The sequence below is a fragment of the Hoplias malabaricus genome, chromosome 16 (assembly GCF_029633855.1).
Source record: "Hoplias malabaricus isolate fHopMal1 chromosome 16, fHopMal1.hap1, whole genome shotgun sequence".
NCBI classification, from domain to species: Eukaryota; Metazoa; Chordata; class Actinopteri; order Characiformes; family Erythrinidae; genus Hoplias; species Hoplias malabaricus.
The window spans coordinates 16,903,002-16,929,550 of NC_089815.1; the positions used below are offsets into that span (position 1 = coordinate 16,903,002).

Below are 26,549 nucleotides of genomic sequence, written 5' to 3' on the forward strand. Positions count from 1 at the left end.
TCCTACAGAAGGATCTGACAAGAATCTTCTCATTGAACTTGTAGTAATCTTATATTGTACTCACTGCTTCATGGCTAACACTGTGGCTCTTTTTCATATTTTTTCATAATTATAACTGATGACTGTTTTCAAGGTTTGTCCTTCTGATAAACAGATTTAATAGAAGTGTTATGGTTGTGGTTTCACAGGAGGAATTGGGATACTACATTGATAGGGTTATATTTTTGTATTTAATTACTACTAATTGCCTTCTGTTTAATGCAGTGTAATTCTTTACAATATTTCCTGATCACAATAAATCAAAAGAGAATCCGAAGTCTAATAATTGTATCTTAGTTTTGGAAAACGCATGAATAATGTGGTTTCTTTGTTTCTCCTTTATTTTGTATTATGTTGTAAATGTAGCTTTTTGCCATACTCTAGACTAGAGGTACCTCTTTTAGACCTTAGAAAGCTATCCCTGACATGGAAAAATATTTGTGGTGCACCTGTTTTAAAGTTTGTTCTTGTCAAAGTTTTAATTATTCTCTCCCGGCTTGTAATTATTTTGGATGAAAGCATCTGCCAGATGGGTGAATGTGGATGTGAATATAAATGTTTACTCTTTGCATTAGTTGTAGCTTGACAAATACTGTGTACACGTTATATTTGTTTTTTGAAGATTGTCGTGCTTTTCATTCTTCTATATTCTCTCCAACAAGGAAAGTAGCAGTCAGAAAAACATCTCATAATTAAATTAAATTAAGTGACTTCCTGATTTTCTCTATTACAAGTTTGGTCTCCTCTCCGATGAGAACTGTGTGTGCTGAATTCTGTTGTTTTGTAATCAGAACCTGGTTGTTTTATAGTGAAGCTCTGGAGTTTTAGGTGAAGATGCTCAATAGAATTAAATTTAATGTTATCAGCAGATAGTAGCTTTAAAACTTTATCCGTATTGGACACAATGTCAGTAGTAGTGTATGATTTTGAATTTATTTCTCCTCTAACGGTGGAAGCATGGGCAAAAAAAAAAAAGCACCTGTGGAATGTTCCTGATCTAAAGCAAGGGCTGAAATATATTGTCTCAAAGTTGAAAGCATTTTCTCTAAAGCTTTTAATAATAAATCTTTTAATAACTCCAAGTTTTTAAAACTTTAACACGTTTTCCTTGTACTCTGTCCTTAGAGATGCACGTTTATATCTTGTATTTAATCTCCAGATAATCATTGTCTGTAAAATCTGTGATATGTAGCTTATGACCATTTAGAGTGGAAACACAAAAGTTTTATTATTCTTTTACACTGTACGTACATTAGGTACATAGAAAAAATTATATGAAACATATGTCAGCATTGACACACAATTCTCATGTGACTGGAGCTCTTGTTTTAAGCTTAGCAATAATTAGCAGCTCATGAGTTTACTTATAAATTCACGATTATACAAAAACGATTAGCTTTCAAGCTGCAAAATGATGTACTGTGAGGTAATGGATGCTTTAAAATATTTAAAGATCTTGATATGTGCCCTGAAAGATAAGCTAGCATAACCTTTACGTTTAATAATGTCACAATGAGACTGTGACTCTGTCTTTGGGTTCTGACAATAGTCATGGAAAACAGTGGTTTGCTGCAAGTGTTATTTGACTGGAAAGTGCCATAGGGGGTGTTTCTTTCCACAAAGGGAGTCAAGTACCTGTGACTCTTTTTTGTATTGTGGGTGTATACAGAGGCACAATAGTACCCTCTACTGACATCAGCCTCCAGTGTTTGCCACACTTTTCTTGCACATGTTTATATCTGTGTGAGATCTTTGTAGAATCCATTGTGGAATGAAAGGATGAGTTCTCCTGTGCAACCAAAAAGGAAAGCTCGTATAAGGTGGCAGCTCAGTGAATAACATGGTCTGTCCCACAGAGAGAACTCAGTGTTCTAATAATTTATCCAACCATGATGGCCTTCTTCTTATCTTTACAACTGACCTCCACTCATTCTTTCTCATTTAAAATCCTATTTTTTTTCTCTCTCTCTCTCTCTCTCTCTCTCTCTCTCTCAATCACACACACACTCCTATCATAGTCATGTCTTGTGCTGTCAGTCTTTATTTGATCTCTTTCTGCTTTCCTAATTTCTCTCTCTAGTTCTGTCCTGTTTTTGTCCTTTTTTCTTTCTCTCTTTATTTTTTTTAATAACAAAAAAATAGTCAGGGGGCAGGGGCCCACTGGACAGACTTGGAGTATTTGGCAAGAAAATGCAGTAGAGTGATGTGGCATAATTTTTAAAGATGGTGTTAGGACTTTTTTTTTGCATTTATGAGCATTTTACCGCACTCTATTGCAAACCTCTGCAGCTTCTGCCCTTGTCACTTTTACAAAATCTTGTTCTGTTTTTGCGAAAGTCCACTGCACACAAGTTATGCTAGGTCTCATCAGTGTTGGTTTCACAACTACAAAAATCACTGTACAAAAACAGGCCAGGTGAGTGGTTTTCCCAAGAGCACTTGTTAGTCTCTGTTATTACTGGCTCTCTGCACTCTGCTGGGAGCTTGTGCAGAAAGGGGAAGGTTCCTACAGTCTTTCTGATGCAATGGAGGTTTAGTAAACCACAACAATAATCACACAGTTCAAGGTGAGATAAGCAAATTATTGGGACACTAAAATAATATTTGAAAAAGGAAAAAATACATAATGGTGTCACCACCATAAATGAGTGAATTAAGAAACAGTAAATCAGCCCTGAATATATCTGATTAGATTTGGAAGTCTAAAAACTTACATTAAAAGGAAGACACCATCTGCAAGGCTCCTGTCTGTTTGCTGCCACTTTATATTATGTTTTGTTAGATTATGTATGTATATGTATGTAGATATCAGGCTTGGAACAGAGAGGGGTGGCTTTATTTGAGCAATTTCAGATCCTTTAATTGGTTGAGGATCATGACTTAATATTAATTAAAGCCATAATAATTTCACCTATATCAAAGATGACCTTGTTTGACCGTGCAGAAATGTTATATGAAGCTATTCATGTGTATATTTATTAAATCATACTTTACATGTAAATATATGCATAAATATAAACAAGGATGTCCAGTATTTATTGTTACCATCTAAAATCTTTTTAATCTCTTCAGTCCTTCAGTCTTCAGTCCTGGCTGATGGAATTCAACAGATAAATGGCTGGAGCGCAGCGAGACAGGAATAGTTAAAAAAAAATAAATAAATAAAAAAAAAACTAGTTAACTGTGGGTAACTGAAAACTGCAAAGCTGTTCTGTGGATAAGGATGTGTTTATACTGTGCTTGAACAGATTTACTTGGCTTTAATGGCAGTGTTGCAATGCAAATAATGTTACTCAAGGTTGCAGGTAAGCTCTGCTCTCCTGTGGGATGGTCTCCAGTGATCAGTTACACCCTTGTTATATGCTATCATAACTCCAGCAGGCAAACCAGCATATCTCCTGCTGTCATAGCAACACACTCCACTGTATCCCCAAGAACACCACAGACCAAATCATAGGGAACATCCACTCAGAGGTCAACAATAAACCCAAACAAATCCAAGTATTGGTTTGGTTTTCCATGCCTCTAGAATGTTCACCTTCATTTACATTGTATAAGAATGCTCCTATTAACACTGTTCAAGACTATTCTGCCTCATTCACACACATTTACTGTATTTTTCCTCATTCGTTTCACATTTTCTCACACATTTTGTATAGACAGTGTGTATCTATATTAGCACTTCATTAAAATATTTGCCAATGCTGGCACTGTTCTTTAAATGTACTCCACTCTTCATATCATTCTTCAATGAAGTCTTCCTAAGACACTTTCTCTGGTCATATTGTTCTAGAAATGTCTTCCACATTCACACTGTTGTTGAATGCCCACTTCCACGCTGTTCTATTCACACCCTTCTAGAACATTCTCTTCTTTCATATCTCCTTACAATGTTCTTTTCCTGTTTGAGTATTTTCTCCATTCCTGTAATTCTGCAATGTTTTCTCTCCAGTATCTCTTTTTCCCATCTTCGCTGTTCTAAAATATTCTTTCCTATACACACACTTGGGGCTTGATCTAGAATGTGTGTCACTTTCACTCTAGTTCATTTGGCAAACTACACAAACAGCCCACTTCCAAAATTAGAATAGAGATGTGCCTTAAAGGGAACGTCTATGATCATGGAACTGTAGTTCTCTCTGCTTTGTTTACGTTCAGAAGCTCTATGTATTTTAAGGTGAACAGGGTTTGAGGAGAGAAACAACTGTTGTTTGTAAGTGACTGAAGTTTAATTTGTCTGAAAGTTATTTTTTACTGTTTGACTTGCCACAGAAACTCATTTGTAACTCGAGATATTTATGTTTGTAGCGCTTTCACTCTGTTTAGTTTTGTGCAGGTAGCAGTCTCCTGAATTTAAAGTTGGTTCCTACATTAAAAATCTTAAACAGCAAAAATAAGCCACATATGGGGGGAAAAAAGCAATATTGTCATCTCTTTTCATGATTTTCAAAGTGTTGATGACCCATTGCCATTTTTGTGACTGACACCAGGGATTTGTATTAGAGCTCTGTGCCCTGTGCTCAGACAGACTGGAGAGCTAGCAAATGGAGAGGAAACACCTTTTTATTTTTATAAAGTGTTTTTGATTACAGTCATGAACATCGACTTTAATGCTGTAGTACATTCTTCATTCTGACTGGATCTTAACTGGTTTTAGTTTGTCAGACAGTTACTGAAGCACCTGATGTGTTAAGCTTCAGTTAATCAGAATGTTTGCATGTACACATGTGCACTTTGGAAACACGAAAAAACCCAAAATGCTTGAGATGTTTTTACCAAGGCAAATGTAATATGAGGATCCCTGGAAGATATATATCAAAATATAACAAGAACCATATATTTTGTTTGGAAATATGGTGGAGTACACCTTTAATGAGATGTGGGTTGTGCTATGTGATCTTCCAGGGGGGAAAACTTTGATTTTGTTTCACTCCTCCATATCAGTCACCTTTACCAGTCAGGTCGGATTAGAGGCTACCACCACTTAGTAGTGGCCATTGTTCTTAACACAATATATCAGCTCTTAGTGTTAACACACACTTTCTGTTCACCCTTTTTAGGTGCCCACTAAGAAGCTAAAGAAGTTTGAGAAAGAGTACCACACACTTCGAGAGAGCCAACTACAGCAGGAGGATCCCATAGACAGATATCAGGTACGTTAACTCAACCATGTTTTTTGCAGTGCTTTGTTTCACAACCTTCCACACATTCATCCTCATCTCCTGCCTTCACCTCCATCTCATCTCAGTTCAAGACCGTGTAGAGATCTGCGAGAACTCAGCAGGCTGCATGTGGCGTGCTCTCAGAGGAGAGCGAAAACGACTCTTACTCAGTTTGTTCCAGTTTTTATATATATATATAAAATATTTATTTCGTTTTTTTTTATTTTAGTTTTTTTTAAAGCCTTTTAGTGTTTTGCTGGAGGCTTTTAAAATGAAACTGGCAGCAGTTGTTTTATTTAATTAATTTTTTTAATGAACCTTTTTGATTTTTTTATTTTTTTTATTTTTTTTTTTACCTAAGGAATGCTGATGTTCACTAATAAGCTAAAAAGAAACATTTCTAAGAGCAGCTAACTGAAATAATTCTGACAAGAGATTTATGTTTACATTCATGTTAATTGTTTTTTTTTTTTTTTTTTAAATGACAATCAGTCTGAATTTTTAAAATGTATTAAAATACACTTTTTATTATTTATATTTTGGAATGTTTTACGTTTGCATTTTTTCCCTTGTGCTTGACATCTTTTTTATATATATATATAATAAATCCTTTTATATTTAAAATCTGTGAGTATGTATTACAAACTGTAGTCAAAAAACTAGATTTCTGTGACAATCAGGCAAGCCTGCTGACATTGGGACACAAGCTTGACATTCTGTGGTTTCAGTGCCAAGACTTCCTGTTTACCTCCTGTAACACTCACTCCTTTTAACAAAAATGAGCTTTGCTCACTCACCCCATTTACCCAATGAGCGTTGTTCACTCACTCAACCTAACCAATGATGCGGTAGAAAGCAGCATGTGGGTGGAGAGGAAGCCATGATGTTTTCTGCAGGATGAGGTGTGTTCTCTAATGCTTGTGGCTATGGTGGTGTCGCACTGGTAGTCTACAGTGGTAGAAGGTAAGCCCTTAAACGCTGCAGTTCTCTCTCGCTACTAACACAGCTACTTGCCTGCTTGCCTCTGTGCTGTAATCTCTCTTTCACGGTGGTTTTATCGCTCTCACACTTTCTGCTCTGTCCATGTGACAGTGACAGCAACTGCCATATAGGAAACACTTGGGGCTTAACATAAGGAGAAGGACAGAATGGGTGGAAATGGGAATCAGATGACCGCTTTTCCTTTTCCTGATAAGCAGAAGGTCCAGCAGTGCGTGTATCATGTGAATGCATGAAGAGGGGTGGAGAAACTTGTCCTGTCCCACAAAGGCTCCTCTTCTCCGTTAAGTGAAGTTGTTGAAATAGAGGGCCAGGTCAGAGTAGGAGCTGTTCTAATAAAGAACAACACGGCCGAGTTTTAATATCACAAAACATGAAGATGATTGAGCCCTTGCAACAAAGAGCCTTATATGCAAATTTATTTGTAAACACCTTTTTAGCCTGAAATGACATTGTTGAATAATATCTATTTAAAACTGAGAAGTCACTAAAGCATTCTTTATCTAGCCACTTTATCTCCAATGCTATGACTGGACAAGGACCTACTAAAAATGGAGCTGGCTGATATAGAGTTCTGTATAGTTTTTGGCAAGGGTTCAATAATTGTAAATCGCTTTATGTATTGTGTGTATTTTTCAGACGTTAGGGTTTTTCTTTCTTATCCTTTATTAATTAAAAGTGCTGAATACACTGTGTATCAATGCTGTGATATTCTGCATGATTCTAGATCACTAGTGATGTTTGCTACATTCTGCTTTCAGGCTTGTCCAAGGCTGGCTTTTTTTTTTTTTTTTTTTTTTGGGTTTTGAAAGGGGGAGGGTCATTCAGAATCCAGATTTCTTCTTTAGGGTCCCAGTTTCATATGGCTTAGGCATGACCAGGGATCACAATCTCCTCATTATAAAGAAAAGACTTAGGGTGCTTTGCCACTCAAGAGCCCCAGCTGAGGCTGTTCACTATGCTGCCACTGCTTGTGTTCACTATATTGCACTTATTTCAGTTCTTATTATCAGATGGTATACAGGATTCATGAATCTATTTACTTAGATTAATACGATATTGGATGTGAGGTAGAGAAGTAAAGAGCAACATAATGCATCTCCATTGGGAGATTTTTGTTTCCTCTGTGGTGTTCAGTTGCTTAAGTGATAGAGATATGACATGTTGATACTCAGCTTATTCTGTAGGGTGAGTAGTTTTCAGTAGTTTTAATACCTGACAGTTGTATATCAATTGCATACCATGCAATCACCAAGACATAGCTGATGGTGATTATGCACGTGTGTGTTTATTTACTGTTTGGTTTGTTTGCTTTTGCAAAGCCAGTTCAGCAAGCTTTGTCCAGCCAGTATCTGTTATCTATCGCAGCTGTTTAAACTTGTTGGTGCAAGGTCAAGTATTTTCAAATTATGAAACACTTTAACCAATTTTCATGGATTTATTTGAAAGGTGAAAGGAGCAAAAAAAAACAGGCCCTTATGCTGAGCTTTAATTGCTTGCAAAATGAATGGATTAAGATCTAATTTAAATGTGTAAATTGAAATTAAAGTTCCAACCTCTTGTAAAGTCAGCAGTGCAATAATTAAACATTTAGCTTGTATTAAACTGTTTTCATTTATTATTCCTGTTCTGGGAGAATTAATATAAATACCATATATTTTTAAATTCTTAATTCTTTCTACAGTTAATTTATTTTTAAAAATATTTTTAATGCCACAATGACCTGACCTGACCTGTCTCAGGTGAGTAGCACTGAAGTAACCCAAAAGAAAATGAGGTAAAATAGAGAGTGTCTTTAGGGGTGCAGCCCTCTCGTTACACATGATCAGAACTCTGACGTCTCACCGGTAGCACTGCCTCTTTCTTTGCTAGAACCACGTGCCATGAAACAGAAAGTTAATGTGTTTGTGAGCATTTTCAACCCAAATGGTCATTGTTTATGAGCTGCTGAGTCATTTCTTCTGTCGCTGGGGTCTCTGGATTTGGTGCCCACTAGCATTTTGTGAAATTTCTAACAGTCTATTGTTTCTGTAGATTTGAAGCTTGACCGTGGTCCAGTGAGTTTAATCAGCAGAGTTCCAGCATGTTTATATGGTGTCTCTGGGGAGCATATGCTGTCAAATTGATGAGCAATAAGACTTAGTGGTGTGTGTCTCTCTGCAGAGGGAGAATCGACGCCTCCAGGAAGCCAGCATGCGTTTGGAGCAGGAGAATGATGACCTGGCTCATGAGCTTGTCACCAGCAAGATTGCACTGAGAAATGACTTAGACCAGGTCTGCATCTTCCCTTTCTTCAATTTCCATTGCAGGCATGTTCATAAAAGGAACACTAGTTATGTGGAAGCTATTACTTCTGTCATTTGATATACATCTGATATACATTCATGTAATGACTACTATTTATTTAGTAATAACTTTCACGACTGAAAAATATTCAGCTGCAGAGTAAAAGTGTCACATTAAGGACATTGGTATAATTCATATAAGGCTTTGTGACACTTGAGTCGGCTTTATATCTGAAATAAACATATATTAACATTTCATTACTGTAGGGCCAAAATATATCTCCAAAATGGTCATATTTTTCAGGTGAAGGAAAAACACTATTTCTTTGTAAAAAACATTAATGGAACCTAAGTAACGTTAAACTATTTGTATTTATCCACACTATAAAAAATATATAGTTACTCAGTAAAAAGAGTAAGTAGATTTTTCAGATTCTGATTCATATATATATATATATATATATATATATATATATATATATATATATGTATGTATGTATGTATGTATGTATGTGTGTGTGTCAGTTGTCATAAATGCTGCTTTAGAAAGTTTCACCCCTGTAAGTGTTGTGATTACTCACGCTTATTGGAATAATCCTTTCTTAAAAGGAAGAAAAGAAGTTATCGGTTGTCAGCAAAAATTCCTGTAGATATCTGTAGCTTTAAAAATGTGGCACAATGTAGTGTTGTTAAAACCTTTTGAAAGCATGAATTCTGAACGCACTGTGTGTATGTGTGTGTAGGCAGAGGACAAGGCTGATGTGCTGAACAAAGAGCTGCTGAATACCAAGCAGCGGCTGGTAGAGACGGAGGAGGAGAAGAGAAGACAGGAGGAAGAGACTGCTCAGGTGTGCAATAACAATGCGCTGCTAAATTCTCAGTAAGCAGCAGGACACTGTCAGGGCCTGATTAACACTTATACTGGACTTGTTGTTCACGTCATCTACATTTATTGTGAATTTTGTACAGTGTGTTTTTACCTGAGGTTTTCTGTTGCAGTACTGGTTGTGTTTGTCTTGGATGACAATATCATTTTGTTGCTTTTGCAATGTTAGAGTGGATTATAATATTAATTTATTTGGCCAGAAATAATGCTCTGGGTCATAGACTGATATTTCATGATGCATCACTTTCAAACTAATTTTAACATATGTGAACATGCAGTGTAAGATTCTGTATGCTTTTATGCACATTAAGTGATTGTATACTGTTATTGTTCAGCTAAAAGAGGTGTTCAGAAGAGAGCTGGAGAAAGCAGAGAGTGAGATTAAGAAGACGACAGCCATCATTGCTGAATATAAACAGGTAGGTTACAGTGTCTCCAGAGCAGTAACTCGGAGGGTAAATTCATAGCGTTTACCAGTCAGCCCGTGTTAAAGATCATGAAGCGAACATTCCCAAACAGCCTTCATACAGTGACTTTGAATAAAAGCTTTTGATGTATTGCTACTACTGTATTTTCCTCAAGGCTAAAGTAGCTGATCTCTGAGCTGTATGCTGATAATCTGTCATTTTCTGTCTATTTTCCTGCCCCAGATTTGCTCTCAGCTGAGCACCAGGCTAGAGAAGCAACAGGCGTCCACCAAAGAGGAGCTGGATATAGTCAAGGCAAGTGATTTAACTCTTTATGTTAGTTAATACCCTACATGTGGTCATACAAGTCAGTTCTTGTAACTACAGTACAGATTAGTTTCCTAGTGTGCCAAATAAATGTAACTCAATAATAATTTAATAAACATTTGAGAATTTAAGGGGTTCATTATTTGTTTGGAGGAGATACAATGCCAGTTTGTGTAAGCTTTGCTTGTAATATTAATTCAATCTTCCTGTGGTGTATGCTCCCAGAGTAAAGTGATGGCATGTGAGCGCTGTCGGGAGGTGTTCAGTAAGGATGGACCACTGCACATTCCTGCAGTGACGCAGGATAACCGCGACTCAGATGTGGATGAAGAGAAGGACTCTCTGAAGGCTCAGCTTCGAGAGCTGGAGCTGGAACTGGCTCAGACTAAACTGCAGCTGGTGGAGGCCAAATGCAGGATCCAGGTCTGGTCTTAAAAAAGAAAAACACAATTTTAACCTCACCAAACTCAGAAATCATTGTTTACAGATTTCTGAAGGAGCGCATCAGACAGCCCAAGGGTCTGGTCCATTCATTCATTATCTGTAAACGCTTATCCAGTTCAGGTTCGCTGTGGTTCCAGAGCCTACCTGGAATCATTGGGCGCAAGGTGGGAATACACCCTGGAGGGGGCACCAGTGCTTCACAGGGCAACACAGACACACACGCACATTCACTCACACACTCACACCTACGGAAAATTTTGAGTCGCCAATCCACCTACCAACGTGTGTTTTTGGACCGTGGGAGGAAACCAGAGCACCCGGAGGAAACCCACGCGGACACAGGGAGAACACACCAACTCCTCACAGACAGTCACCTGGAGCGTGAATTGAATCCACAACCTCCAGGCCCCTGGAGCCGTGTGACAGCGACACTACCTGCTGCGCCACCGTGCCGCCCGGGTCTGGTCCAGTCTTTGAAAAAAATTCTTAAGTCTTCCCCTATTGCATTTACAATACACTTATTGATAGAAAGTGTATTCAGTTAAAATTGCATCCAGGCAGTTTTCAGAAAACGTAAACATAAAATCAGAAACAGAAAAATAAACATAAATTGTCCATCCATCCATCTTTATGGGGGACATATTTAACACAAGCCCAGCTCTGTGATTGGAGATACTCAGATGATGAGGTGGTTCAACCCTAAAATCTCTGCACTTGATATCAGAAGCAGGGTAAAATCAGAATAAATCCTTTTATCCCATGTTTTTTTATTCGGGCAGCCCATAAAAACAGACTTTTATATTTTTGGGCTAGTAGATGCTCCATTATTCCCATAATATATTTCCTTTAGAGTTTGGGGGGATTTTGGTATCAACTTTCCATATTTTGTAGCAGGCCTCATGTCCTCATGCTCACATCCTTGTTTTTTTTTTTTTTTTTTTTTAAACACAATCTTCAGTGGTTTAAAATTTGTGATTGGCTCAGGCAGCTCTCACAAACCAAGCATTGTACAAATGATGGAGGACACACAGAAAGAGTGATTTAAAAAGCACTGATTCAAAATTTTTCTTACACTTTATGTTAAAACGTAAAGGAATTTAGATTCTTTACAGAGCTCTATTTATTCGTGTAAAGTGTTTAATAAAATGAGACCATGGTGTACATGAATTTAAGATCACTGTCCTAAGTGCCATGCATTGCCTAGACAGGTGTAACTGTGGACTAGAACAGCAGAACTGTGCTCTCTGATGCTCCTTCTAGTACATTTAGGAGTTGTTGGTGGGGCTTTTGTGATCCAGAGCTAACCCTCCAAATTCAAAACCTGATCTCACAAATTCTCTCAAGGCTGAATGTCATTGATCTTAAAGGAATTTTTCCACATCTAATCTATGACCCAGAAGAGTAGAAGCCGTTTCTGTAGCATGGCAGAGTGAGAAAATTCCTTATTGATACCCTCAATAGGGTTCCATAGAGTTTGTAGCCTCTACTACAAGATGTTACTATGTGATTATACCCACTTCTTCTGTTATGTGCCATAGAATTAATTAAATAAATAAATCAAATAATTGAGAATGTTTTTTCCTTTCGCCTCAGGAGCTTGAACATCAGAGAGGAGTGCTGATGAACGAAGTCCAAGCTGCCAAAAACTCCTGGTTCAGTAAAACACTGGGATCCCTCAAAACTTCAGCCAGCAGTCAGCCTCCCTCCTCACCCAAAGAGGGCCAGTAGAACTGGTGCACGTCTCAGCCAATGAGTGGAGAGCGCAGCCTTTTCTTGCCCAGTGTTGGAGACAAGGCCCCCAAACACTAGTAAATAACACAAAAAAGTCAATGCAGTATTCCCTCTCACAGTGGAACACAAGTGTAGCGCAGAGTGACCGTTTGGACACTTCTCCTCGGGTTAAAAGACCACTGGTGTGATAGGACGTCCACTGCTGCTACTGCTTTACTTGGTTACTTTATTAATGAGGGCAGTTTTCTCCTTTTCTGACCGTTCTGTATGTGAAGGGTGTCTTTAAAAATAGATGGCAAACTAAAGTTTTAAAACAGATCAAGAAGTAGTTTTCCTAAAATGGTCTTCTATCATTAATACTATGCACAGCGCAGCCTGTAGCCATAGAAAAGCATGGGCAGCTTCACGATCGTTGCATTAGCTCTGTCTAGTGGAAAGCAAAAGTACTGCAGCACGAGTTTGCCATGGTATTTAGCTACTGATTTTTGATGGAATACCTATCAAGCTAATAACAAAACACGTTTTGTAGTCTAGAAGAATAAGCAATGCCTAATTTATGTACACATGTATAATGAGTTCTTTTTTTATTATTTGAGAGGGGATACTGCATTCCAAATAAAATATTCAGATTTTTTTTTCTATAATTTTTTTGTGTATAACTACATGTTAAATTTTTTTATCTTGTGTATATAGGTTTACTTTTGTAAATATTAACAGCTGAAAGCACACTGTTCAATCCAGTTGACCATTCCATTCCAGTTTTAATGTTCTTATGTTCATAAACCCATGCAACCGTTTCCACAGAGCCTGTAAGAGCAGGGTTCTCGAGATTCCTGAACACAGGTCCAGAGTTTGAGTTTCTGCCCAGAAAGTGCTGCATGGTTCTTCTGTATACAGTGCTTCACAGACCCTGTGCCATGTATGCCATTTAAAATCTACACACAGCTTGAAATGCATCCCCATATCAGGGGTCACAAATGTGCCAAGAATTTTTGCAGAACTCACTATAGGCTGTTTTAAATAGCAAATGTTTTAAGGGTTTTTCTTTTACCTGTGACAGTAGAAACTCTGTGATAGAGCTGTACATAACCAGTGAATTTTCAGTGAGTGTAGAGGTCTTGCCGAGAGTGTTTTACATTCATTACTTGTAAAGAATAACGTGCAGTTAAATTGTGGGTCAAAACAAAGTTGTTTTATGTTCTTTTGTTACCTACTGTTGTCAACACCTCAATGTTTGACTCACTAGCCTTCCATGACTATGATGCCATTCTGATTTCTAAATTGCATGGCTCTTAACGCACACTAACAAAACGTCCTCATTGTGTATACCAGTTTATCGTTCATTTATACTGTTGTTGAAATCTGTACTTATCTATTTTGTAATTTCTGACAATTGTGTGCAGCCAAGCATCAGTTTAATATTAACATAAAAGTGCAATCTAGTCTTTTGTGTACCACTGTGGTTGGTTGCCAGATGATACAGGTTACATTTATTTTGGGCCTGTCAGATTTGTCTGTGGATTATAAAAAAAATTACCATTTGCACTCTCCTGTCCAGTTGGTATCTTGACAATTACTTGAGAAATAAACATTTATGGTTCTGTAAAATGAAAACATATTGGTTCTTTTTTTCTATTATTTCAACTTCAAGAACCTATAGGACATATATTTGCACATGGTCATTTCTATCCTGGACAAGTGACTGCATGAATTACCAGGGCTTCCCCTAACACACACCCCTCTACAACAGTGATTCTTAAGCTTTTTGTATTTTGACAAATCACCTGCTTTCCTAACCCCTCCTGCCTACTATCGCAGCTACTCCCTTAAGCCTAAAACGCAAAAGCGAAGATGCAACAAATAGTTTTTTTTTTTTAAGAAAGAGCACTATCCTTAAATGAATATGAGCTGTGTCAGAAATTCTAACCGTACTAGAACCACAGAGGAAAAAGGAGATATGCACATGATCAAGATGTCTCATTTAAAGATGCCTCTTTGTTTTGACTTTAGTAAGCGCCCCTCCTCTCATTCTTCTGTTTTATGCACAGCTGTCTTAAGACACATGTAGAAACTGACCCACCTGAAGATGGCTACTCTAAATATTTTACTGGCTTTTTCTGAAGCCCCTGTCTCTTTCCACCAATTTTCAGCATTTGGTCAATTTTTACCTTTAATAAAGCAGAAAAGATGAGTTTGTGTTCTGCATTAAGTCAATTTCTTAATTCTACACTCTGAACTTGTTCAGTCTTCTCATTGCCCATGTTCAAACCCCTAGGAAAATGTAAACAATTGTCACTGCCTTAATCTAAATTTTTTTTCCTCATTTTATTTAAAGACTAAGCACCAGCTATATGAAAGTGTCAAACAAATAGTGAAATTTGAGGTCCTAACTTGAGTATATTGATAGTCAGAAAATAAGTTATTTCTTACTAATTGAAGGAATAAGAGACCGTTGGTCCCCCCCCCCCCCTCACGGTGTTCAGAAACTCTAATAGGCGTCTTGCCTGTGACGTAGATGGTGGACAACAACTCTAGAAGTTGCACTTAATTTAATGCAAAATGACGAAAAGGTGTGTTGTTTTTGGCTGCAATCATTCAATGTACAGTGGGACATCTGTGCACAAATGGCCCAAAGATCCCAAAATATCCAGAAAATGGACTAAATTTGTCAACTTTAAACGGGCACTTTGGAAAGGACCATCCTCTCACTCCGTTATCTGTAGCTCATTTCACTGGCGCTTTCCCAACAATATGGGCATGTAAGGACACCAACGAAAGGTGTTCAAGAGCCTCTGTAACATGGAGGTAAACAGGGTAAGGACACTCACTTCGCCTGTTTTAGTTGGTGTTAGTTAATGTTAGCTTGACTTGCTAAACTCGGTGGCTCAGATTATACTCGGCTACGTAGCTGCATTACGGAGGTTTATAGTGTCGGGTGAATTCGAGTTCGACTTCGATCACATTTACAAGAATAACGGTACCTCTACATTTGAGTTTAGCTTATTGCTAGGTTATTGTCATGAATAATGTCGGTTATTTAGCTAGATAGTTAGATACTGTCATAACAGTATTTTACCGCGGCGTTGTTCGGCTCTTGTCCACCAGTGACGTCACACGGTTGCGTTCAAGCATTTCCGTAGCGAGATCGGGTTTTTCCGTCAATTTAACCCTCCTGTTATGTTCGTTTTTCAGGAACAGCAATGATGTTCGCGGGTCTATTTGACCCGGTGCATGTTTAATTATCCAAAAGATGTCTGAAACCAAAAAAATCCTAACCAGCAGTGTGAATGTTTCATTATTAACTCCATTACTAATTATTCTATCAATATCTAGTGCAGTGATGTTCCTTACCTCTAACCGGTAATGGTTCAAAGCAATGGTTCAATTAGGATATTTCACTCTTTTTACATAAAAAATACAACTTTTTAAATTTTTCACCATTTTATTACTTTTGAAAGACTGGCTGTCGATTCATCCTTTGACTTATAGACCCCAGCCAGGATGAGGAGCCCCAAATATGCATCTAAATGTGTTTTATTTAACGTTACCCTTATATATTGTGCTTTTCTGGAAACCCATGGACGCTTTACAATCAACACTCAACATTCAGTCCACACACACTGGCGAGAAGCGGCAGCCAAACGCGCAGCGTACTCTCAACCAGGAGCGACCGTCCACCTGGAGGACTGCATCGGGTTTCACCCAGGACAGAGCGCCGATCCATATCTGTGCACATACACATTCACTCACACATACAGACATTCTTTCACATGCACACTCATCCACTCACACACCAGGACAGTTATGAGAGAAGCCAATTCACATAACTTCCATGTCTTTGGACTGTGGGAGGATTGTCTGTAACCCTTATCCAATTCAGGGTCGCGGTGGGTCCTGAGCCTACTCGGAAGCACTGGGCGCAAAGTGGGAACACACCCTGGAGGGAGCGCCAGTCCTTCACAGGGCGACACACACTCACATATTCACACCTTCGGACACTTGAGTCGCCAATCCACCTACCAACGTGTGTTTTTGTGGGAGGAAACCCACGCAGACAAGGGGAAAACACACCAAACTCCTCACAGTCACCCAGAGTGGGACTCGGACACACAACCTCCAGGTCCCTGGAGCTGTGTGACTGCGACACCACCGTGCCGCCCCGATATCAGAATCATTAGAATCAGAATTTAGCTCAAGATAGTGAAATAGAGAAGGATGTGTCTGAACACGAAGACTGTCAAGATCAATGATGACTTCCAGAGCCTCCTGATCTGTCATCCTTTTGCTTCGGCTGCTCATTTTGTAAAGGTCTGCCTGACACAGTGTAATGTTGGTAGGACTCCCATGCAGAGAATCTTGTTTTGCCCCTCCCCTGTTGAGTGTCCACTGAATGTGGGTGAAGTTTTCCTGCGAGAACATGAAGTTCATGTCAAAAGTCATATCATCTGCACCTGTGTGTGAGTGTGTGATTTGGCTGAAATATGTCTCACAGTTGCAAACAATGAAATACTCTGACACCCTTTGGCGTCCAGTTTGACTGCCGGGTCAAACTGACCCAAGCAGTATCTATGTAATATAAACATGCAGGGGGTGGTTGCAAAATGTGAGATTAACCATTTTCATATTAAATGTTGATTACACTAATTAAGGCAAGTTTCATACTGAAAAAAATACTTTAAACTACTTTTCCTAGACCATCAAACTTTAAAACAGGTCAATTTGACCCCCAACATAACAGGAGGGTTAATACAATTTTCAGTTTTAAAGCAAAGCAGTTTTAAAGAAAATTAAACATGCTAGTCATTTTAATTCATATGTCAGTAACTAAAATAATGTGAAATATTCATGGAGGTCCATTAAGTGGCGCTTAGCCTTTAAGGAAAGATGAAAAAAAACAAAAAAAAACAAAAAAAAAAAACAGCCCAACTGGGGGAAAAAAAGCACCACTTTAGTGTAACACTTCAGATTTATTGAGAAGCCTTTGTCAAAGACAACCTTTGAGAAGCATAAAATTGAGGAGAGTAAGAAGGGAGGGGGAACAAAAATAAAGTAAAAATTTGGTCTCTAAAAAGCATTAAGCCAAGAAAAAAAAAAAAAAAAAACTAAAATGCAATATTTCCACACTAGTACAAATGTAAAGAACAAAATCAACTTGCAAAACTATTTTACGAGCTGGAAGTGGATCTGGGACAGTAACACATCTGAAGGATTATGCATTTCTATCAATCCTGACGTCGATCTCTCTGCCGTTCAGCCGATAGCCATTCATGGTGCGACAGGCTCTCTCTGCTGTTTCAGGACTGTCGAAGCGAACCACACCACAGCCTTTGGATTTACCATTCTCCATCTTGATGTCAGCATACTGCACAATGCCTGATGTGTAAAAAATGACAATTAACCAAAGCTAATGTTAGAAGAGACAGATGTTTAAGGGTGAGAAAACCCTATACTAAACAAGATTATTTTTCCTCACCACATGAATTGAAAGCATCCTTCAGCATCTTCCAAGTAAAATCAAATGGCAGCTGTAGGCAAAAAAATTCATGAGATTAGCCAATGACGCACTCATTCCACTTAATGCATATAAATTGTAATAAGCAGTAAGAATTAGAATACTTTCCCTGAACTATTTGCACTGTGTAACCTTGATCACCCACTGCTTAAGTTGTCATATTCACAACACATGTCTACCTTTAATGTAACACTGTAGCACTGCAGTAACTCAATACATCTGATGAATGACTTTGAAATGACAAAGACTGAGCTTAAAGACTTACGTTTCTGACAAAGATCTGACAGCCTTTTCTGGCATTGGAACCAGCTCCTGGCCCTCCTTGTCCTGCTGAACCAAAACTGCCAAAGTTACCACGATCCATATCAGAGCCTCTATCAAACTGTCCTCCCATGCCACCAGAACCACCCATGCGGTCCAGGCTGGAGCCCATGCGGTCCATTCCTTGAGTGGGGAAGCGGTCAAGCCCACCAGAGCCTATGCGGTCAAAGTTGGAGCCCATGCGGTCAAGGCTGGGGTTCATTCTGTCCATGCCCATTGGAGAGGCAAAATCCATGCCTCCACCCATGCGATCAAGACTGGACGGGCCGAGGCGGTCAAAGCCAGCAGGGCCAAGACGGTCAAGGTTGGAGCTCATGCGATCCAGGCCAGACCCTAGCCGGTCCATACTGGGGCCCAGGCGGTCCAAACCTGAACCCATGCGATCAAAGCCAGAGCCGAGTCTGTCCAGATCAGAAGACCGGTCCATTCTATCCATGCCCATCCGGTCCATGCCAGCCATTCGGTCCATGCTAGCACCCAGCCTGTCCATTCCAGAACTCATACGATCCATACCTAATGTGCTACCTGTAAGTGGGGCAAAGGAGAAGTGCAAGCAACAATGTCACAAAACCCACAAACATCTTAACATTCAATTTCTACCCTCACCCTTTTTAAAATTAATTATTTAACAAAGCAGGATTTCAGTTAGCCAAATAACTTCAGAACTATCCAACAAAACATGCCTCAGCTCAATTTATTCCAGGCTTTACAATCACATTCATATGGGGGACATACATGCATACAAATTTGAGTGAAGGCAAATGTATTTAAAATATAACAAACCCACTCATCATGTAGAATCCCAATATATTTAGAAGGCAAGAGTGACTATAATGACTATGTTCTCAGGTTGTGTGTCAGACATCTGCCAGAAAGGCTATTTGATCACAAGTTTGCGTTTGCATTTGCATGAAAACAAAAATTGACAGTGTAGGACCCTATGAAATCTGCTTTATTTATGCAGATTCTGTTTTATATTATTTCCATATTTGCAAGGATTTGTTTAATTTTATTTATATTTTCCAACATTGAGCTATATGTTCCCTTCAAAACACAGCCCACACCAAACATGAACAACATCCTGACAACTGACCCATTCCTCTGTCGAATGAGTCTCCAAAGCTGTTACGAGACATTCCCATCTCATTGCGACCACCAAATTCTCTGTCAAATGTGGCTCCAATTCCTCTATCCATATCTGCAAAAACAATTTCATTGACTGAGAGAACTATACAAATATTGCTAATCAACAAGTTTTTTGTCAAATGAGTAACTCACCATTCATTCTTCCCATTCCAGAAGGCCCAAACCGATCCATGTTGTTCATTCCACCTCCAAAATTATCCATTCCTTTAAACAGTAAAACAAAAAAGTTGCAGGACTAAAGATTAAACAGCATTCAATTGTTAAAGCCTCAAGTACAGACTAGTTTCCCAAAATGGGATACTGATGTGGGGAAGCAGCATTAGGATTTTGGTAAGTCAAGCAAACGTAAACATAGCAGCCATCAGTACATTCTCAGATTCAGAATTGATTTTTAAAGATGAGAAGAAAATACACGTTAAGGCTAGTTTAGTTCGAAAAGTAAAGCTTTGACAAAACACCCAAGATCTAATTGAGGTATATCTCAAATATCTTATGACCACATGAGGAAAAAAAGAATGGCTGATGCACTGCCCTGGGAACATACCTCCTCCCATTCTACCCATGCCACCAAATCCCATTCCATCCATGCCTACAGGGGAGAATGAATGAATGAATGCTTGAATGAAGGGGTGTGCATTAGGGGGGTATGAAACATGCTTGGTTAAAAGGGTTAAAAGGAATGTCTCATCACCTCCAGGGCCCATATTGCCCATCCCACCACCTCTGTTCAGCTGTGTGGCATCAATGGGCTGCCCACCAGGTCCAAGTCCCAGACCAATTCCACTAAGACCACCTATAATAGGAAAGGTGTGAAGATCATTAAATGACAACCTGTACAATAACCACACAAAAGCAGCTGGAGGAAAAAACTGTCACTGACAGCACAGACTCTGGAATAACCACGATGATGGAATAATACTCACGAGGTAATGCAGGTGGCCTCTCAGGTGGTGCAAAGTCACCTTTCGGCAAAGACTTCTCATCCTAGAATGACATCACAAAACATTGCATTTTTATATTTTTATAATATTTTAAAATTAAAAAAAATATTTATTTATTTATTTAAAGTTACTAACCAGCTTAACATGCATTGTCCGGTTGAACAGGAGCTGTCCATTGAACATAGCTAACAAGCAAGTTAAGGAAAACTTGGGTGTCTTATTTTCCATGCAAGATGTTTATTTAACATTTATTTAAAAACACACTGCAACACAAAGTGTGGGTGCAGCCAAATAAGAGTGAAAAGTTAAATAGACTCCACTATTCAAGTTTGATACATTCCACTACAAGTAATCAAACAAAAAGGCTTTAAGAAAATAATCTGCCAAAAACTCAGACTTTTCAAAACAAATATGCATTTCAGCTCTCCATTTTATGCCTGTGGAAGTATTGCCAAACAATTCAAAAAGATCATTAATTTCACTACTGTACATGACATTGTGAAACTTTTCAGAAAATCTGTGGAGACTGGAGGTTTGCTCATTGTTCAGATTTTCCTTCTGTAGCATCAGGAAGAGAAGTAGTATCAGATTTAAGTAAGAAATGTAAATAAGAGTGTTGCAGGCATCAAATTTAATAGTTGGGCACAAAATGAAACATTTAAATAAAGTTTCAAAAGTTTAACAAATGGCAGATTTTAACCACATTTAACTAAAATACCAAATATTCCTGAAGTCAGCATATACACATTTAATTACAATAAATCACACCAATTAGAATTATGAAGGATACAGACTGCTTGCACGGCTTCAATTGGCATTTCAAAAGTGACAGTCCCCATACCCCTGCTCTTGCCATCCTTGTCCTCTAGAATATCAGTACGGACTACAACCCCAGCCATGCTAAACACTTCCTTCAGCTTCTTCCAGCCCACTTTATAATCAAGCTGCAAGAACAAAAGGAACATTTGAACATTAACATACAAAATGATTAATATACACCCAAAATTAATAATCTGTGCATAATTAAAATCTTACATTTGCCACAAAGACTGTGCTGCCTATCTTGCCAGCCTGAAGGCCATGGATGATTTCAGTGGGAATATTTGGGTTGTTCATAAGACTTGGAGGGATGTTCACCATTGGTGGACCTCCTGGCCCTGGGCCCATACCCATGCCACCACCCATCCCCCCGCCCATGCCGCCACCCATGCCACCTCCCATTCCACCACCCATGCCACCTCCCATTCCACCACCCATGCCACCTCCCATGCCTCCAGGAGGTCCACCACCACCTTGGGCTCTATGGGCTTCACGCTGGGCAATCACTCCATCTGGGTCCTGAAACAAAAGATGCAACAATTAAATGTTTCAAACATATTCAAATCAACTGTTCCAAAGAATTATTCCCCCCCCCTCAATGAATGAATTGACAAGCTGGCTTTTAAAAGTGGACATATTGTATCTCTTTTTAAATAAGTTATAATATGTCTATGGGCAATATAAAAGGGGGTTATATGAAGTACTTTGCACAAAATCACTCACACAGATCTCACTTGCCCATTTCAGTCCCTTTCAGAAAGAGATTTTTAAGGGCTCTGTCACTTTTATGCAAATAAGCTGCTGCTTGCCTTGCCACACCCTTACTATGTTTACACATAGGGTGGCTCTAGGCAAACTTCCTTACTGTGATATCACAACAAGTGAGCCATCCAAAAGGCTCGTAGAAGCTTGTGATTTATGACAAATCTTTCATCTGAGGATGCAAAAAGTGAGTTTTGCATAATATGTCCCCTTTAAGCGCTTCACAGTGAGTCTGACCTCTTTCACTTTCAGGGGCCGGCCATTCATCATGTGTTTGTTGACCTTCTCCACAGCCTTTTTCATTAGCTCTTCAGTTCTGAACTCAACCACCCTGCCAGGTTAAAGACAGCATAAATTATTACACGAACAAACAAAAACAAATGGGGGCGCCAAGCAAAATATATTACAAGTACTTACGCACAACCCTATGTTTATACGATGCATCAGTCCAGGCAACAGGAGCACACAACAGATGGGTAGAAAAGCAGACATTAGACAACAGTCATGGAAAAGCACTATGGTAAGGCATTTTTATCAGGTCTTCAGACATTTGTGTTGCTTAGTTTAAGTGATATAGTTGACTCAAGATAATCAATATTTTATTATGAATCTCCACTTAAATGATCTGCACAAGCACCGAAACTTAAAAATAACATTACGCGTTCAAGACAAGGATGTTCCTTCAATATCATTTTTCCACTAGAGCAGGTGGCTCTCTTTTCAATGAACACTGAAACGATGATTAGCTACTGAACGCCATTCAGTACTGTCAGTCCCCAGTGAGACTCCGGAGTTCAGAATGCTGCCCTTGGGGACTGAATGCACAAGAGCCAAAATTACCATGGAACTGTGAACCATCACTATGGCTCCACTCTGAACCACAATCGGCGTCTGCATTCAGCCAAGACTCGCCCACAACAACATTTTCAACTCTCTAACCCTAAATCTGAATATCCCAAATTGAAAGTAGATGTATTAAGAAAACTCAAGCGGACAAAGGGAGGTTCGCTCTTTCACTTACCCTTGATTTGCCTTCCGCGTCCATTAAGTGTTCCACGTACGTTACCTCACCCACTATAAATCAGATTCCAGACGACACACACCAAGGGAGAGAAGCCGAGAAAACAATGGGGGTTTAGAGGAGACACACAACCGTGCGGTGACAGTGAGCTCGGCCTGCTAGTCCAGAGCCTCTCCCCAGCACCACAATTCTGGTACAGGTCTACAATAAGCAAGCTATAATCTTAAATTCACTTCTTAAGCTGTCTTTGCTAGAAATCCCAACACCCTTAAAGACCAAAAGATTTTCAACCTCGTGATCCATCCTTATGGATTCATAATCCATACCTAAGGATTAATGGCCTTCTGACCCATCTTTCTTCATTTGATTAAAAAGTCAAGCTATAAAACAAATATTTATAAAAAAAAAATAAAAAAAAAAAATAATAATAAAAAAAAAATAATAAGAAAAGGACCTGCGCAACCACTCAACACATCCAAACCAAATGTGTTCAACATTACAGCAAACCAACTGCGCATTGTTGCAACTGCAAACCCAACCACAATGACCACATAGACCTGAATAAATACATTTGTGATATTTGAGACTCAAACTGAGATGTTCTCCCGGACCAGTACCAAAAAATAAATAAATAAATTACCTAATGAGTTTAAAAACCATGTACCTATACATAATATAAAGCTGAGGAGTATCTCCACAAACCTAACAGAGTTATAGATCCATTTTATGACACTTACATACACTTAAGTATATCCCGCAAAAACGACCTTACAAATCACTGATTCTCAGCTAAGGCCAAGGACATGCTTAAGAAGCTGCTTTGCTCTGTAGACCTGTACTCCAACAAAACTAACAAGACTCCAGGCAAGGGTACAATATGAAGATCTGTTGTGAAAACATTCACTCTGGCATACCTAAAAAAAGAGAATGCAATTTAATTCTACAGGCAACAGGTTCCACAATGACACGATAATTATTCCTCATGCTTACACACCATAGGCCATATAAGATTCTCTTGGATTGGATGCGGTGGCCCATGAGCCCATTCTCCCACAAAACTTGCTCTGGGGAATTTCTTTTGTCCAAATACACTCTTAAAAATACATTTAGATTTCAGCTTTAACTGAGAACAAGATATCCACCAAATGCTATGAACCATTCTCTGGCAGTGAAATGTTAAACCTAGCAAGCCAGTGCTAGGCTGAATTTTGTGTGCTTTTTCCTACCCTAAAATCCAAAAAGCAGCGGAGAAACATGACCCTAAATTCACTTGGAAGAATCGGTTGTTATGAAACCTCAAAGCTCAGAGCAAACTCTCCAAGCATTAAACGTCATTAGCAGTCCCATTATTCCCTGTCTTAAATGGTGCACGGTACTGCACAAACATACACAATGGAATTTAAGGCACTACACAACTACAACCACCCAAGGTCAGTAGTTGAACTGCACTGCTACACAACGGCCTTCAAATTGAAAGCTGCACAACCCAACAGGGGTTATCTCCCTTTCTACAATGCTCAGTCTTAACAAAAGTGTTTGGACCACCATAGAAATGCAAATTCTCATTCCAATATCTCAACGCTATGCCCTAAATAATAAAAAGCTAATCTACTCGGAGTGGCTGAGACTTACCTTTGTCTTTCATTAGATCTTTCAGTGCCTGCCACTTGACATCATACGGAATGTTGCTCACAAAAACACGGTATCTTTTGGCAGGGTTTCCATAGGGCTCAAATCTACTGCCTCCACGCTTTGATGACCTCTCCTTCCTGGACTCTTGATTGGACTTGCCATTGACTGCAGCTCTGGAAAAGAAGAAAGTAATACAATTACATATGTCATCACTGGCTCAGGTACTTCAGGTTTCACACATTCAACCAACTTTGCTTGGCTTAAACCCAAAAAGACATACCAGTGCTAGGGTCAGGTGAAAACAAATGGTGGCATTAAAATAAAAATGACTTCATTACACTGCAGCATGCTGCACACCAGCCAGCAACTTTAACAAGTAAACTGGCAAACAAAGAATATATCACTTAGTTACTACACAATCAACTCTTACAGATTAAGTTAGGTCAAATATTTTATTCAGAATTGTCATTACATACCAAGTTAGTCATTTTTAAGAGGACATCTGAGCAGATTATATACACTGTTATATTACATTGTATGGTTGTACAATGTGCATAAAGCATGTTAAATTCACTTTCTGCAAAAGTGTGTCTGACTGGGATTTATGCATCGTGTACATTTCCAGGACTATGCATTTATTTTTGGGATTACACCTCACTTTCACACACTGATTTATACAGAAAACAAAGCAATCCCCTCATTCTCACTACCTTTATCCACGTCTATACTGACCACTGGTCAAGCTGTCGATTTATAGTTAGATCAGTTTAGAAATATTAAACTTCCTGTCACCTGAGGAGCGGATCGGGGGTAAATGAGACAGTTACATTGGCCAAACTAACACTAAGGGCTCGAACAAGGGCACTAGTGTGGAAAGGCACAAAGGAACGAGGCAGTATTTGGGCTTTGTTGTAGCAAAATCCAGAGACACCACGCGCCTGCAAACATTTTTTTCTGCGCCATTGTGAGTCCTTAAGTACCACACGTCTTGCTGCCACAACAGTTTGAAATCATGAACAGGGGGTTTGCAGTGCACACTAGGCGCTCTTCCGTGAATCTCAGCCCTGCCCAATGTCCGGCAGCCGTTATATTATGGTCACCTTACAAACAGTCCTAGCAAAATGAAATCTGCCTCCTATGGATTATGAATTCGATTCCTAAATACAAAACAGTGGAATATAAACAGTCGAACCATACAATGCTTAAAATACCAGGGATCAAGTGTTTGAGAGCACTGAAGCAGCCCAACTGCTAAGATACTTAGAGAATGAATGAACGAAGGCCCGCGACGCTGCGCCAACGTTAAACGTTAGCCATGCTAGTTTCCCCACACATCGCTAAAATAACGAGACTCCTTAGCGAGCTATTGACTTAAGAGTTGCTAATAAAATTGCGCTAACTGATTCAAATTGAATATTAGCAACGATCGACGTTCAAAAATTCAGTCACAAGTTTACTAAATGATTACGGCGGCAACGGCAAGTTTCTTTGTTAGTTAAGCGCTAGCATTCTAGCTCAGCTAAACTAGCTTTAGCTAGCATTTGTCTGACTCTCCTGATTTAACTCAAATTCCTTTTGGGTTAGAGGCCTATATTTTTTAGTCTCTAATACCACACAAATTCGTCCGTTTAATTGTATAAAATATGCAGCATTATGTTTAAACTAATATATCTGAATTCTCAGTTCCATTTTAAAAAATTAACTTAGAGCAGTTGCTTTCAGGTGTGCTGTTTAAAGTGGGATCGAAGAAAGAAACAAGAAAACGTTTTAAGGAGTTTCTCCCTATTTGTGACCCTAAAAGACACATGAATCAGCGACTTTAACTAAACACCGTAGCGGAGTCACATGCGCTGCGATCTGAGCTCTTTACCCTTGTTCTGATTTCTCCGTGGGAACTTCAGCCGACATCTTTAGACCCTTCTTTTCTTGCAGACGACACAGTGCCGAAATAATACCGGTATCTAAAACGCAGTGTCTAGATTAGGAGCGTTAAATTTTTTTTTCCGATGACCTGCTCCGCCGTACTGCCGACTGGTCTTTACGATGCTACTAAAATGGCGACAGCGCAAACAACGAAATGGACCTTTGTGTCTCTGCGCGCACCCGCCGTCCACA

The 26,549-nt window shown here is 39.0% G+C and overlaps 2 protein-coding genes across 8 annotated transcripts in view; one reads left to right on the plus strand and one right to left on the minus strand.

Moving 5' to 3' along the window:
• The window catches only part of rabgap1l (RAB GTPase activating protein 1-like), a 111,247-nt gene extending 96,775 nt beyond the window's left edge, over positions 1 to 14,472 (plus strand). For 2 of the 6 annotated variants that reach the window (XM_066646986.1, XM_066646987.1), the window contains exons 20-26: positions 5,100 to 5,192; positions 8,364 to 8,474; positions 9,229 to 9,333; positions 9,707 to 9,790; positions 10,022 to 10,093; positions 10,331 to 10,528; positions 12,143 to 14,472. In XM_066646986.1, coding sequence (XP_066503083.1) covers positions 5,100 to 5,192; positions 8,364 to 8,474; positions 9,229 to 9,333; positions 9,707 to 9,790; positions 10,022 to 10,093; positions 10,331 to 10,528; positions 12,143 to 12,277 — 798 coding nt within the window. In that variant the 3' untranslated portion in view covers positions 12,278 to 14,472. Of the gene's footprint in view, positions 1 to 5,099; positions 5,193 to 5,287; positions 6,159 to 8,363; positions 8,475 to 9,228; positions 9,334 to 9,706; positions 9,791 to 10,021; positions 10,094 to 10,330; positions 10,529 to 12,142 lie in introns of those variants that run through there. The other 4 variants (XM_066646988.1, XM_066646991.1, XM_066646989.1 and 1 more) reach the window with 3 other exon arrangements.
• A 2,772-nt stretch (positions 14,473 to 17,244) lies between these two features.
• Positions 17,245 to 26,526, minus strand: hnrnpm (heterogeneous nuclear ribonucleoprotein M). 2 transcript variants are annotated; one of them, XM_066647630.1, is made up of 16 exons: positions 26,305 to 26,526; positions 24,435 to 24,607; positions 22,803 to 22,855; positions 22,199 to 22,206; positions 22,019 to 22,112; positions 21,236 to 21,538; positions 20,991 to 21,144; positions 20,336 to 20,385; positions 20,183 to 20,243; positions 19,951 to 20,052; positions 19,804 to 19,848; positions 19,392 to 19,463; positions 19,207 to 19,311; positions 18,058 to 18,638; positions 17,754 to 17,805; positions 17,245 to 17,653 (listed from the first exon to the last, which is right to left on the minus strand). In XM_066647630.1, exons 1-16 carry the CDS (start codon positions 26,340 to 26,342, stop codon positions 17,490 to 17,492), a joined length of 2,055 nt encoding a protein of 684 aa, XP_066503727.1. In that variant the 5' UTR covers positions 26,343 to 26,526; the 3' UTR covers positions 17,245 to 17,489. The 2 variants fall into 2 exon arrangements, with proteins under 2 accessions (XP_066503727.1, XP_066503726.1); XM_066647629.1 differs by lacking the exons at positions 19,804 to 19,848; positions 24,435 to 24,607; positions 26,305 to 26,526 and having other exon boundaries at positions 17,246 to 17,653; positions 22,199 to 23,180.
• Positions 26,527 to 26,549: the final 23 nt, after the last annotated feature.

Coding starts and splice junctions, on each gene's coding strand:
- hnrnpm (XM_066647630.1), bottom strand. CDS start 26,342: ATGTCGGCTGAAGTTCCCACGGAGAAATCAGAACAAGG. Junction 21,145..21,235: donor GCACAGTCTTTGTGGCAAAT/GTAAGATTTTAA, acceptor TTGTTCTTGCAG/CTTGATTATAAAGTGGGCTG. Junction 19,849..19,950: donor GGGCAATATGGGCCCTGGAG/GTGATGAGACAT, acceptor TCTCCCCTGTAG/GCATGGATGGAATGGGATTT.